The sequence below is a fragment of the Melozone crissalis genome, unplaced genomic scaffold, assembly GCF_028551555.1.
Source record: "Melozone crissalis strain CALT ecotype California unplaced genomic scaffold, PUWL_Pcris_2 ptg000042l_1, whole genome shotgun sequence".
NCBI classification, from domain to species: Eukaryota; Metazoa; Chordata; class Aves; order Passeriformes; family Passerellidae; genus Melozone; species Melozone crissalis.
Genome location: NW_026535820.1, coordinates 61489063 through 61504300, shown reverse-complemented (window position 1 = coordinate 61504300; position 15238 = coordinate 61489063). Strand labels below are relative to the sequence as shown.

Sequence of the window (15238 nt, the reverse complement as noted above, 5' to 3'; positions counted from 1 at the left end):
CTCAAACTGGGCTTACAAGGGCCAGGTGAAAGTAAAAAGCAAATGCCTGCTTATCGTGATGGCTTTTCCTGGTGTAAAGTTTCTGTGAGTGGCGCTGCACAGAGGGGATATTGTCTTTCAAACAACCAACCACACCAGTTTCTGTGAGTCTTTGCACTTTCCTTCCATCAGTTTCTGTGAGTCTTTGCACTTTCCTTCTTTACTCCAGATCAGAGAAGCTCTGCATGCCACAGAGTTGAGCTGCACTGCATGTGCCAGTGTGACCCCAAGCTGGAGCAGGATGGGGGGATTAAGGTTCACTGAATTGTCACTGATGAGTTGGCAGCCATCAGTCTTCTCCCTTTGAGGGAGAATCATGACACCTTCTACCCTCTTTGGAATATACTTTGCTGTCTTCTGCTTTGGGTGGTGAGTGTTTAGACACCATTTAGAAAAGACTTGGGTAAAAATAATTTTAAACTTCACATCAGCTCTTTTGGATTACATCTTTTTAATCTGAAGGCTCTTCCACTTGCTTGGAAAGGATGCAATCAGAGCAGCCCTGTAGGGGCTTCAGTGGTTTCTGCTGTACCTCTGTCTGTGGAAGGGTGGAAGCAAGGTGTTAGCATTTTGAATGTAACTCTATGGTAAAAGACAAGTTCAGGACTTCTACTACAGCATCTGGATTTTGTGAGACCAGGGCAATTTTGTTCTTTTGTTGTTTTTGTTCTACAGGTCTTGCACTAAAAATGAGAATTTATTTCTTTGGTTATAATTCTGTGATACTATTTATTATAAATGCTGCTTGCTTGCATGAGCAAGAAATAAATAGCCATTGTCTCTGCTCCAAACAACTAGAATTCAACATACCTAAATATTTAAACTATTGCATTATTCTATTGCATGACTGCCTGCATCACTGAAATAGAGCAACTGCACCAATGGAGCCAACAAACCTTTAATGGAAGCATTTTCATGAACAGCCAACACCATGTTGGACGTGGTCCACCAGAATAAAAGCACTTTGGGGCTATAGTATCTTGTTAAACACATTGTAAATGTTTTTGACAAGAAGCCTGGCAGAATCCAACCAGCCCTGGACAGCCAGCATGTCAGAGCATTTCCGAGTGAGATGTATTATCCTGTCCTGGACTGATAGCTTCGGATAATCCCCTAATCCAAGTGATTGCTTAAATGTTGCAGCCTGCTTAGTTTTGCTTGGTCTGGGATGACTTGCTGCTGAAGAGCTCAGGGTGAATTTAAAAAAAACCCAAAAGATTAAAAAGAAGAAGAAAAAAAAAAGAACTGTGACACTGTGACTGAATAAATGAATTTACCTCCAGCTGTCCAGGGTCCAGGCTGGACTTAAGGATGTTGTATCCCAGTGGTGTATTTGCTCTGTTAGAGACAGCTCCTGGCTCTGTTTTGACTGTGACTTTGATCTGTTTTTCCTCTGACTTCTGGGATTTTTGCTGAGGCTGTCAAAGAGAAGGTGACTTGAAGAAGGCAGCGTGATTTCAGTTTTGCTCTGGAGGACTCTGAAGCTTTTGCTTGTCCTTGTGTCTGACAAGAGCAGCCTCTACTCCTGTTCTGTTTGCCCTCTGCATCTCTTGTGCTCCCACTGCCATCCATACCTCCTTGCAGTGAGGCCAGACTGATTTTCACATGCAGCAATCAAAGAACATTTGAGAAGCATATTCCTTTAGGTGTCTGCTTGATGGCAGAGCAAAGTTGTTTTCTTTGCTCTCAAACCACAAAACAATGGGGGTGTGGAAGATGCTGTGGAATGGAGGAATTCAGCTAGGGTGGCTGCCCTGTTCTCACTGCTAGTGAGCAGTGTCACATCAGCATTGTTGATTTTGCTTTTGTGTTGGGGTGGGGGACAGTCAGGTACTGGGGTAATATTTCAGTCCCAGGCTGCTTCCTGGCCCCTGCCCCTTGCCAAGAGGACTGAGAAAGGGAGTGATGTGCCCTGCACCTGGGCCAGGCTGGCAGCAGAGTGGAGCCTTGCTCCGAGGAGAGCGAGAACCACCAGAGCCAGCTGTACCCTGGGGCAGCTGGAGCCTGACCTTCCTCATCTGCTTCTGCTTCAGGCTGTGTGCCTGTTGTATTCCTTTTGTTGTTATCATACTTCTAGAGTCCCATACCTTCTCACTGGTTTTCTCACAGCAGTGCTGTTCCTGCTTCTTCATCAGGGCTCCTCCAAGGCCCTCCCTGACGGACCAACCCACCCCCTTTTATCCCAGTTATCGTCATTAGCCACAGCTGCCACCCAATTAAGGACACCACAGCTGCAGCCCATTTAGAACAACTAGGATCGGGGCAAGGCCACTTATACAATACATAGATTTTACTAGGACTCCTACTATATTTCCCCCTTTTCTTTTTACTTACAGATATTCAAGTACAATACATACATTTCCCCATGACTCAAAGGCCATGTACAACACCCACAGCTCCTTGCTCAAAGGCCCTGTTTCTGACAGCTCCTGGCTGTCACATGTGCCTGTTTAATCCCTTCTGTCACTGGCCAAGAAAAGTTATCACATGAGTTCACAAGTGAGAATGCTGAGAAGGGAAAGATTCCTAGCTCTGATGATTTCCCCCCCTTTTCTTACCTCTGCTCTTAATTGTTCTGAGAACAGAGAGAATCCTCCCCCTCCTCCTCCAAGAATCAAAACAGTTTTTTGTTTTGCTTGTCTTTTACAGATCAATTTTGTAGCCTGTCAACTGTTTGCACTCTTGGCTGCGTTTTGGTTTCGTATTTACTTGAGTCCCAGTCATGCCAGCTCTGCTGTTCGCCACGCATTCGCCACCCTCTTTGGAATATACTTTGCTGTCTTCTGCTTTGGGTGGTGAGTATTTAGTCACCATTTAGACAAGACTTGGGTAAAAATAATTTTAAACTTCACATCAGCTCTTTTGGATTACATCTTTTTAATCTGAAGGCTCTTAATGCTACCTTAAAAAAATATCCTAACCAACATAACCATTCCAAACCCTCAAAGTAAAGTGACTCATAAAAGTATTTTTAAGTGAAGTATTTAATTTAATTTGTGATGTTTGTTCTGGAAGTTAAGGCCACACCAGTCTGCTGTGAAGATACCTCTTCTGGAAAAGATGTATCCAACTTGAATGTGCACTTTGAGCCAGGCTATTCTTTCAGTTAAACATATGGATAATATCTTTTTAATAAGTATCAGTCTGTGTTGGATAGTCAGGCTATAAAATGTCCTGTGGTAATCCAGGTTCACTGGTAGCCTGATATGACAGCACATTGATGTCGGTTGCATGGAAAAATATTCTCTTGCTCTGAACTGCCAGCACTTCCAGGTAAAATAGAAATTATCTAAATACTCACTTTGTTGTCTTCAAGGTATTCCATTCATCTTTTTGTCCTGGTGATGATGAACTATGGCATTATGAACATGGCGAGTATTCCCAACATCCACAGGTGAGCTGATGTGGCTGCAAGTCTACAGCTGCCCCTCTGATAACTTCTCTGCTTTCCGGGAGAATCGTGAGGAGTTTTTAGAACCACCTTTTCTTCTTTCCTTCCCTTCTTTTCTTTCCCAGTTACTTGCAGAAGCTTTGTTCATGGAGTTACAGAAGCAGCTGTAATCTCAATTTGTGGGTTTTTTTGGGTTGATGTATTGCATTTTCCTATGAAATTGCTGGCCTCAAAATTTGACTTTTGCAAGCATAATAATTTATGGACAAACCTTTGATTTTTTAAACATAATGAAGTCATGTTCTCCTTGGTCTTGCATTCTTCCAGATTGCATTTTATAATCCTTTTTAATGTGTTTTCCCCATTGCTGTTTGGCCTTTAGGTATTTTCCACTTATTCTTGAGTTAGGTTGTTCAAATAAGGTCACTGATGCAGCTTAGCTTAGTGATCCACAAAATGAGGTCTTGCTTTTGGTACTGGGCTTTGTGAAAAAGTAGAAAATCCCAGAACTGTTATTGCTTAAAGCAGAAGCTTATGGTTTGGGTGTGTGACAGGTGTTTTCTGTCTCTGCACTGTCTGGCTGTCTCTGCAGCTGCTCCTGAATGCTCAGAATCCACACAAATCTGGGCTGGGGAATGGAAACCCTTTCTACACTTGCCTTCAAGACCAGGGCTGTCTGAGAATCTGATGGTCAGATAATCCTCGCACCTTCCTTTTTTTCCTGAAGAGATGCCTCTTTAATATCTGAATGGGAACCCTACTTACAATTTTTCTAATATTATTCAGAAATGTGAACTGTAAAAAGCAATTCTGTCTATAGCAGTTACTTGCATTTTGCACCAACAAGATAGGGCATTAATGAGGTATTTTTTCTACCCTCTCACACAGTGTAAAGCCCAGAAGTCTAGAGATAATTAATAATGTCATAAAAAAGAAAGGCAATTGGACAATGTTTGTTGAAGAAATGCTATCCAGAGACCAAAATAAAAAGGTGTTAAAAATTTGTTTTATGGTTTCCTGGTCATTGTCCCTGCCTGTCATTGAGGGAAATGCAGGAGTTAGTGGCTGTAGATCAGAAGAACCAAGTGTACAAAGGAATCATCCACTAGTTATTTGCATCTTCCCAGACAAGGTGGGGTGGTGATAAGGAAGAGGACACAGCTTCCATGGGAAACCCCCTCACTCTTCCCCTTTAGCCAATTAGCCACAGTGGCTAATAACAAAACAGCTTTATACTGAAACACAGATCAAGCCAGTTCATATAACGTCACTTGCTGCTGCAAAACAGTCAAGTGTTGATTTGAGTCAATGTGAAATGTCCATCCAACACGCTGAAAAAACTCAGGAGTTCTGAAGGAGGATTGGGTTAGGACTTTTCTGTTGTGGTCTACTAGCCATAGCAGTGTAATTCAAAGTGCACCCACATTGTTAATTTTGGCAAAGTAACAACATATTCAAACCAGCTGAGAGTAAGCTTGAACAAGGGCACTTGAAGGTATGGACCTGTTCATACATGGAAACAGATCCCTCAAAATGGGGCTTCAAAACTTGGCTCTTTATTCCCCCATAAAAACACAGTGGAAGAGAACAAATTAAATCAACTGCATAATTTAACCTTCATTCTCTTTTCCATGGTTATTCTTTGCCAGTTTCCTCTCTGGTGAAGCTGCTAGCCTTCAAGGCCTATAAATGGATGAATTAATCCAGCATCAGAAATGCTCCCAGCTGCAGCAGCAGCTCAGTGTATCTCTCCCTGCTTGCCCCCTGTTTCAGTCTAAGCGCTTTGCACCTCAGCATGGGGGCTTATTTTAGATCCTTCATCCTGTGTCTCGCTGTTACATGTCAGACTCGCCTTTGGATGGATGCTTGCCATTCTCCCTTGATGAGAGGGGAACCCAAGGACCTTGCTGAGGCAGGACTGGATGCCTGACCCAGATAAAATACCATAAATTCTACTCTGAATCTCCTGAAGAATCTGTCATATCCCTTCAGTCTGCCTTTCATCCAGCTGTTTGCTGTGGGCCACATGACCTGCAGGTTGCCTTGTGATCCATCACTGTCACTCACACTGCAGCTTATTACCCCCTAGGGAGGAAAAACTCATTTCTTTTAAAACCAGCCATAATTTGACAAAGGCCTGGCTCTTTTTCAGCTGTCTGCTGTCTCCTCTTGTCTGATTTCACCTTTAGTTCTCCCCTGTGATGGGTGCTCTCATGGGTCTGTGGAGGATACTTCTTGGCAATGTGTGCTGACCAGCCCCCAAGGCTCAGCCCTACCAGGCACGCAGAATGTGCCATCTCCTTCTGTAGTCTACTGGTCTTTGCCTCTTCTGCCCTGCATGGATACCACAGAACAATAACCTCAGCTATGGAGGACACCAGCAGACCTGGTCCTGGCCTGTCCCCATGGTGCCAGCCTTTCATTCTGGTGTCCCAGCTCTCTATTGCATGGTGTAATTTGCTTCATGTGTCAGTCTGTCTCCAAGCATCCACCCAGTTCCTTCCTCCCCAGAATCCTCTTCCTTGTTCATGGAAATACAGGCAGGAATTACTTGTATGAAAGGCTGCATCTGCCCATGCAGACACTGCAATATTTTCAGTCTTCAGACTGTTCAGCTGGTAAGGTAGAACCATGCTACTGCCCTGCCCAACAGAAGTGTGCTACCATCTTGAAACACAGAATGAATTTATCACATCCTACCTAAGGAATGCTTCTGAAATGATCTTCTGTTGTTATCATATTTCTAGAGTCCCACACCTCCTGGGTGGTTTTCTCATAAGCAGCTCTTCACAGCAGTGTTGTCCCCTCTTCCTCATCAGTGCTCCTCCAAGGCCCTCCCTGACCAGCCAGCCCACCCCCTTTTATCCCAGTTATCTTCATTAGCCACAGCTGCCACCCAATTAAGGACATCACAGCTGCAGCCCATCAAGAACAACTGGGACCTACTGGGGCAAGGTCTATATACAGATATTCAAGTACTATAATCTTCTAGGTCCTTTCCAGACTATCTGATTCTATGATTTTTCTGGAAGATAGTGTGCTTCAGTATGGAGAGCTGAAAAGATTGAGCTATGTGCCATCATCTGCCTTTATATAAAATCATGAGAGAGAGAATACCTTAAGCTTGAAATATTTTGGTCTTTGCTAGGTCTGAGGAAGAGTTGTAAATAAAGAATGTTTATAGACCAAAATGCAGTGGATAACTTCAGTGAATGACATACAGTCTCATCTGGTTTCAAATACTTAAGTTGGACAGAAATTTCAAAATAATATGTGAAATGGGAGCTTTGAAAATTCAATTTTGCAACTTGAATTCATCCTATTTCTTCTTCCATTTTTTCCCTACCTCCAGAATGAGGAGACACCTCTGTAAGGTTTCAGCTGGGTACACAAAACCATCAGCCCCCTTTGAGAATTTCTTCCAGGTCTTGTAGCATAGCTCCAGACTTTTTAACAATCTGATTTGAAAAAATCAAAACAAGCCCAACCCAATTTGAGTGATTCTAGTTCTTGTTGGTACTTGTGTTGGTAACTGTGTGTTCTGTGTGTTCTGTTTTTAGGTACTCCTTTGTCGTAGCCATGGGATACCTCACACTGTGCCACATAAGCCGAATATACATATTTCATTATGGCATTCTCACTACAGACTTTTCCGGGTGAGTGACTCTGCAAACTGGTTCCCTTGTCAATCAGTATTAGTTGATTTCAATAAGTTGTAAGAATAGTTTTTATCTTATCTGTGGAGCACCTGCAATTTTGTTTCCCTTAAGCTTTTTCTGAGGCTTTTGTTGTGTTCTTTGGGGTTTTGCTGGGGTTTGTTTTGTTTGGGGTTGGGTTTTTTGTTTGTTGCTTTGGGTTTTGGTTTTGTTTTTTAAAAAAGGAATAAGCACTGTATGATTTTTGCACTGATTCATTGTTTCTGCTGTTCTCTAGCTCTAGAAGGTAGAGCTAGCTAACTAAGCTCTACCTTCCCAAATGCAGCTGGGAAGGTAGGGGTTAGTTAGCTAGCTAGGTTTCCCTGCAGAGCAGCCTGGGAGGGCAGGTTGGGCAGTCTCTCCCTGGAGCTGTAGGAGTGACTTGGGTGGATGATGGTGGTCTGCCCTGAGGGGGTGGGTGGGCTGCTCTCCTTCCACCTTCCTAAGCACAGCTGTCAGCTGTGTGTCTCCTCTCCCCCATTCTGATTTACCTTGAAGCCCCAGCTGGGAAGGTGCTTCCCAGCCCAGGCTCTCCAGGATGTGAGGGCAGGATTTGGGCAGGGATGAGATGCTAGAGGAGCTGGGGGAGTAACCCAGGCAGAGAGACAAGAGATCAGCTCAGGTTGTCAGCACTGCTTCTCTCATGGGGCTAGCTTGTGGCTGCTGCTTACATAGCACAACTTTTTGTATGCTGTGATATGTGTGAAACGGTTTTCATACACACTGTGGTCTCTGATTTCACTCAGAGAAGCAGTGGAGGATGCTTTGCAAAGATAGAGACAGCTAATCAACCCTGTGTGCTTTGTTTGTGGGAGGAAGGTGTGCTTTTGTGTGATTTGAAACCAGCGTGCTAATCTGTATTCCACTTCTTTAATTGAATGTCTGAAGGCACAGTAATTAGTGACATACCAGGAAAAATTTCTGTAAACTTGCACAGAAAGTTTTACATGACTCTTCCAAGTCTCTTTCATCTTGCAGGCACAGAGTAGGAGAATGAAGATTTTTGCTGTCCTTGTGCATGTGTCTCTCTCTTTGAGGTGGTGGGTTTCAGCATTTAATTAAACTTCAGGTGGTGGAGGGGAAGTTTTTCTCAAACTCCTGAGGTTTTTAATTAAGAAGGCTGCAGTAATGGGAACTTATATGTTTAAAGAAATTTAGTTCTGTAATTTTTTCTGCAGTTCTTTTAATACACAAAAGCATATCCTCAAAGAGCATGACATACCAAGAAGGCTATAAATGGGACTGGAATGCTATAGTTCAGTGTGTGTAAGAGATAGAGACAGAGAGATAAATGTGAGAGATCATGCTTTTCTGAATGCTGTGTTCAGAAATGCACTGTCAGGCATATTAGCTCGCTCTCTCTGAATACATTTAATAAAGAGCCAGCTGAGACTGGGCCTGAAAGAAGAGGAATGGTGGTTGTTTGTTATGGATTAGGTAATGTTCTCTGCTCCCTTAATGAAAAAGTAACTACTCTTATTTAATGATGAGCTTGGGGATAATAATGGTACTGAAAAAATAATGCTTGAACTTACTCTGTTATTTGATTTTGACTTGGTGCTTCAAGATACACACAATTCCTAAACTTCAGTCAGAAGTAAAACCTACCAAGTAATAAACAAGTGGAAAAATGTACTATGGATATGAATTGCACCTTCATGGTATATTTTAAAAGCTAAGAATAAATACAAATACTGTAGTGGTATCAATAAAAACTTGCAATCCAAAGTGTTGAAACCCAGATCACCCTCATAAATCTATCTTAAAACCTGTTTTCTTCAGCTGTAAATATGTGCCCATTGAAGCTTTTTGCACATACCTGAAGAGATGTGATGATCCAGAGAGGCAAAATATACTCCCTGGACACAGTTTTACCATGTATGAGCCGCAACTGAGCCTCCTCTTGCTCGTTCTCCCATATTTGATGGTTCCTCATCTGTTGCATGCGGCAATAGGGAATCATTAGGACAGGGTGTGGCTGGGAGGATGGCACTAAAGTTCTCCCTCAGGGTTTCAGAAATGAGTGAGACAGAACCATGGAGCTGTGCCCATTTCCCTCTGGCCTCCCACAGTTTTGGGTGAATGTGGCTGGGGATATATATTGAGAAGGCAAGACACTGGACTTGGGGGAATCTTTAAGATGCAACAAAAACCCATCAGCTGCTGGCTTGCATTTTGAGGTTTCAGTACCCCATGAGTCTGGTGATACCTGGTTGCAAGGAGGAAGTTTTAATCCACATCAAACAGGCACATAACCAGTTCTATTGCCATCAGCAATAGAAGTGTCCCTGAAGTGACGAGGCAGATGATCATGGAGTGTTTCCCAGTGGCAGTGCTGAAAGCGAGCATTCCTCATTTGCTCTCTTGGCCTGCCTTGTGCACTCAACAACTTGCATGTGTAACCCTTTTGAAGTGTGCTTGCAAATATACTTTTGGGGAGTTTTTACTAATAGTTGGTTGTGCCATTTGTTTGGAACCCTTCCATTTTGAGAACAGAGCTTGTGAAACACAGGTAGAGATGGAGAGAGCAAGGTAACTTTTGAGTCATATCTTAAGCAAACTGGAAAATGAAAGATCAAGCTATGGCATATCACTTCCAGGTTACAGAATAAGAAATAAGGGACTTCTTACCTGCTGGTGACTAGTGAATTCTTGACTGCTGCAAAGGGAAGGTCACTGAGTCCCACTGTCAAAACTGTATTCAAGCTGCTTGCAGCTTTTTCTTGATTTAGAAGTTTTTCATGTATTGCATAGTACTTAAGGAAAAACTCTTTTTTTAAAAAGAGTTTACTTAAGGAAAAACTGGGGTTTTTTTAAACTACTGCCAGGTTTTAAGGAAAACAATTTCCAGCTTGCTGCACTTCAATTTTAATTACCTTTAAAAAAATATGTATATATTTTATCAAATTTCTTTCAGTTATATTATTTCTTAAAAAAGTGATGATGTAATTTAGGAATTTTCTCTTTACTATTTCCTCAAAAATCCTATTTGTTTTGAGCGCTAATTGTACAATAACTGAATCCTGTGCTTCCTCCTTAATTCAAATCAATCTTTGAGAGAAACATGCATGCTTTATTTTGCTTGGTTTGCCATGACATTTGTACATTGTACCTGGAAAAACTAAATCCTAACTCTTTCTCTCTCTTATTTCTTCTTCTTTATGCTAAGAGGATTATGCTGGTAAGTTGCCTGCCTATACAACTTTATAAAACCCATAATAATATCATACAGTTTGTGTTTTTTCCCTTTGTATCACAGGCTCAGCTTGAGTATAGCAATATGATAGCTTTAAGGAAAATTAGTTTAAAATAAGGAATCTTGATTCTGATTTTTGGAAAGTAGTAATAGAGTTTCAGTGTAGCAACCTTCATGACCAAATGCCATATGCACATGATCCTCCAGATAAAATTAAGAAGGTATGGAACTTGTGTCTGTTTCAATCCTTTGCTTGATGAGGGCCATGGAGCTTTTTAGTTTCCTCTTTAAATTTTTGCAGTGTCTGAGCAAAATTTCCTAATATTGCAGGTTATTCAGGGAAATGTTAGAGAATGATTGTGCATACAGGAATTTCTTTCACATATGAGTAGTGGCTGAGAGATCTGGGGTTGTTTAGCCTGGAGAACAGGAGGGGTCTTATCAGTCTTTACAACTGCTTGAAAGGAGATTGTAGCAAGGCAGGGGTAAGTCGCTTCTTCCATATAAGAAGAGACAGGACAAGAGGAGATGGCCTCAGGTTATGCCAGGAGAGGTTTGGACTGGATTTTAGGAAGAGTTTCTTCATGGAAAGTGTTTCTAAGCATTGGAACAGGCTGCTCAGGGAAGTGGTGGAGTCACCATCCCCGGAAGTGTTCAAAAAAGATGCAGTTATGGCACCTGGGGACACAGTTTACTGGTGAAGATGGCAGTGCTGGGTTAACAGTTGGACTCAATGATCCTAGAGATCTTTTTTAGACTTAATGATTCTATGATTCTTGCTGCCATCCCTTACAGAAGAGAAACGCAGTTTGTGAAGATCACCACACACACTGGCACAGTTTTCAGTCTTCTGTTGGTCTTAGAGAGACCCTAGCTGAAGTATGTGGGAGACTTGAGCAGTTTTCCTCCCCACATGTGTCAAATCTGTAGCTCTTACACAAGTGCTTTGGTGGACATCACTCCCCAGACACCACCTTTGTGTTCACCCTCTCCCAAAGGCAGAGCAGCAGCAGCAGCATCCTCAGCAAACCCCCTAGAAAGGGATGATTGTTGAGAGAGCCCTCTCAAAAACCATATATATAAGCAGAAGCTTCAGTAACAAGTGTCATTTCAGGCAGTGAATTTTTGCTGGGTGGTTAGTGCTTTGTTGCTGGCTTTTCCTCTCTCAGTGGAAAAGCTATCTTTCTTGTTTCAACCACAAAAGGAAGGAAAAAAAGTACAGCAGCCGTTTTTCATAAAGGAAATATATTTGCTGATGAAAGCAAAGATAGATGTTACCATGTGAAAACACAGAGCAGAAATGTTGTCTGGTCCTGCAATTTCAGCTGGTTATTTTTTTTTTTTTTTTTTTTTTTTTTTAAATTTTCTTGTCTTCTAAATGTATGACATGCAGTCTATTGCTGCAGTGTCTGTTCCTGCAGTGCTGGGGAACCTTGGTGTGCAGCTGGTCCCCAGAGGCAGTGCAGCAGTGCAGGTGCAGGGTGAGTAAGGGGGGTCAGTCTGTTTTCCATGCCTGCTTTGCTGCTTGGCTGCCTGGCTGGGTGCTTGCCCACTGGAAACAGCCCTGAGATCACTTGCCACTGGAGTCACAGGAGCCCTGCAAGGACTGCTGTGTGGGAACTAGGCAGAATTCAAGCAGGCAATCACTACTAGAGAGCTCCACACATCTAGTACATCCCTGGACACTTCTCCAGAAGTAAACACTCTTTTAAGTGAAATGCTTCTACCATGAAGGCTTAAGAAATACTGCTTGGGAGCTCTCACACACAGACACACACAGAGGCAGTGCATCACATGAAGGAAATTGTAAGTTGCTTTAGAGGTGGCAAGTGTGTTTAGTGAAGTGTTTTTCCTCTGATGTACTTCAGTACCTCTTCCTTTTACTGTTGAAAGCAAAAGTAGGAGCTCACTGCCAGCTTGGCCATCCCCTTGTCAGCAATGGTTACTGTCACAGCAGGGTGTGACTGTGTGAACTTCTTGTCGTGGCTTCAGCGCTGCAGAGGTAACCCTGAAATACATGTTTGCTGTTCTGGACTCTTGTCTGCTATGAGCCTTTTGACTCCACCTCCTCTCTTAGTGAAATCAGGTCAGTGGAAACTATTTCTAGCAAGCGTGTGCCAGACTTCTCCACGGGATTACCTAAGGTCAAGCAGACTGTGCTTGGAAAACGTCTTTTCTCTCGTAAGCATTGAAACTTGCTCTGTGCAGAAGCCAGCCTGTGATGCAGTGAGGACCCCCACAGTGGCCGACAAACAAAACATCTGTACTTCCACTGGCCCGTGCTTCTGGCAAATTTATTGTCTTGGGGCAAGCTGGATTTAAAAATTATATTCACTGATATGTTTTCATTTGGAAGGTTTATTTAGGGGAGTAAACCCCTCTGTTGAGCATTCTCTGTAAACGGTTCCATCTTAGTCTTGTGTTATTTTTCAAGGCATCTAATGTGAGGTAAGCAAAACCCCAAAGCTGTCTTCACCTTGTGTTAGATGCCTTGAAAAATAAAATTGTCCCTGCATCAATTTCTTGATTTCTTTTTTTTTTAAATTAAAAGTTGACCACTATGGTTTGTGTGTAGGAGGTACTGCACAGCTACAACCTAAGATTAAACTCATAGCCAATACATAAAACATGGGAAGGGAGGGGAAATCAAACCACACAAAAATCAGATTCAGTGTTTCTGTGGTAGTTTGTAACTGTAGTGCTTAATAGGACAGGTGGAGAGGGTGTGGAATCACCACTCAGCGTGTGGCTGCAAAGCAATCAGTAGGTGTTCAAATGTGATGGATTGCAAGTTGTTTAGGCTTCTAAATGTGTTTTATTTCAAATGCTTCCTTCCTAGGGATAAGTCTTTGTGCTTCATCTGTAAGTGCAAGTGTAGTAGGTAGATTTTCTTTTTGAATTCAACCCAATTACTCCCCTCCAAAAACCTGTGCATCGCAAAATTTGGGAGTAAGAAAAGGAATTGGGAGTTTTATAGTTTTGTTAACTTCCCTTCTTATTTTTAGCACCATTGATTTTTTCCAATAGAGTTTAAGGGTGAAATAGTACCATGTTGACTATATGTGATATGGTGCTGTATTTATTTATTAACTTAATGTTTTATTGCTGTTTAAAGTTACAGTTTTGACAGGGTGAATAGAAATTGCAATTCGATACTCTGGTATTTCAAAGTTTTAATAATCAAAACTCACATGTTTAGTAATTTATGATTCTTCCCTCCCCCCTCCCTGCCCTTAAGAGAGAGTTCCAGTAATGTCATTTTTTTGTTGTGCTCTGCCTTTTGCTGCAGCATAGACATGGGCCCCCTGAGATCAAGTCAGAGGGGAATGGTGGGCAGGAAGAGAGGAGGGAGGAAGATGCTCCTTGTTCACCTGGAACATTGCTTACCCTTTCTGTGAAGTGCTGGTTGATACCTGACACTATCTCGTGAAAGATTTAGTGTGTGTCATCCCACTGCCACTCTACAGTAGTTTTCCACCTTCCTGAGTAGGGTAGAAAAGAGATCACAGAAGCATTTAGATTGAAAAAGACCTCTGAGATTGTCAAATCCAATTTATGACCAATCACTACCATGTCAACTAGACCATGGCACTGAGTGCCACATCCAGTCCTTCCTTAAACACCTCCACGGACAGTGACTCCAACACCTCCCTGGACAGTGCATTCCAATGTCTAAATCACTCTTTTTGTGAAAAATTTCCTTAGATGTCTAACCTAAACCTCCCCTGGTGCAGCTCAAGAGAAGAGACCGACTCCCACCTGACTACACCCTCAGGCAGTTGTAGAGAGTGATAAGGTCCCCTCAAGACTTTTTTTCTCCAGACTTAACAATCCCAGCTCCCTCAGTCACTCATCTTTGGACTTGTGCTTCAGACCCTTCCACAGCTCCATTGCCCTTCTCTGGACATGGTGCAGCCCCTCAGTGTCCTCTGAATTGAACTGAGCACAGGGTTGGAAGTGTGGCCTCACTGATGCCAAGTACAGGGGACAATCACAGCCCTGGTCCTGCTGGCCATGCTATTGCTGACACAGGCCAGGATGCCATTGGCCTTCTTGGCCACCTGGGCACACACTGGCTCTTGTTCAGCTGGCTGCTGAGCAGCACCCCCCAGGTCCTTTTCTGCTGGGCCACTTTCCAGCCACTCTGGAAAATACATATGTCATGTAATATGATGATGTCAGGAGGGAGAACAGGAGGTATCTAATGATGCCTCCTTCCCACTCGCCCTGCCAGACATGTCACTTTTGCTATCCCTTGTCTCCTCTGGAGCTGGGAGATTTGAGGGAGAAAGACTGTCCATCTTTTCTGATGAAAGCACAGGAAAGGCTGACTTGTGCTGTTGGCTTACAATGTGCCATCAATGAGGCAATGACTTCCTAATATAGATGAGGAGAGCCTCTCTCCTCTGTGTTTATATGCAGTATGACTTCAGTGCAGGCTTTACTCCTGCTGCCCTCAGATTGTTTGCATTTTGGTTCTCTCTGGTTTACCATGGGGGCCTTGTCTAAGACAAGTGTCTAAATTTAGACACTTGAAGTCATACAGTTTTGGCTCAGAGCCTGAGGTTTAAAGTTACCCACTTCAATGTTGGCGTGAAGTCCTTGCCATAAGAAACATATGCAACAAATTGAAGCAATTTGAAACAAGTGGTAATGTTCCCCCATAAAGCTAAAATGGCCAAACACTTTCAAAATAAAAATTTGTGTTTATTGCAGTAAAACTGCTTGATTCAGTGACAGCCTCTGTGTCTCTTAAGGATTAAAAAAATCTGCCTTTTCATATGCTTAAAGGATTAGGATTTATGTATCTTTGAAAGCAAAGCGAAATTTTGTCTGGGAAAATCTACTTTGAGAAACAGGATGTTGAAGATAATGGTAAAAACAGCTTATAAATCACTTTTCTTGAAAGCTTAATTG

The 15238-nt window shown here is 42.6% G+C and overlaps 1 protein-coding gene across 1 annotated transcript in view; it reads left to right on the top strand.

Annotated features, from left to right (window-relative positions):
* Nucleotides 1-15238, top strand: part of MBOAT1 (membrane bound O-acyltransferase domain containing 1) — a 57703-nt gene that overhangs the window by 20993 nt on the left and 21472 nt on the right. The window contains exons 2-4 of the mRNA XM_054284829.1: nucleotides 2689-2834; nucleotides 3356-3433; nucleotides 6991-7086. Of these exons, the coding sequence (XP_054140804.1) occupies nucleotides 2689-2834; nucleotides 3356-3433; nucleotides 6991-7086 (320 nt within the window). The remainder of the gene's footprint in view (nucleotides 1-2688; nucleotides 2835-3355; nucleotides 3434-6990; nucleotides 7087-15238) is intronic.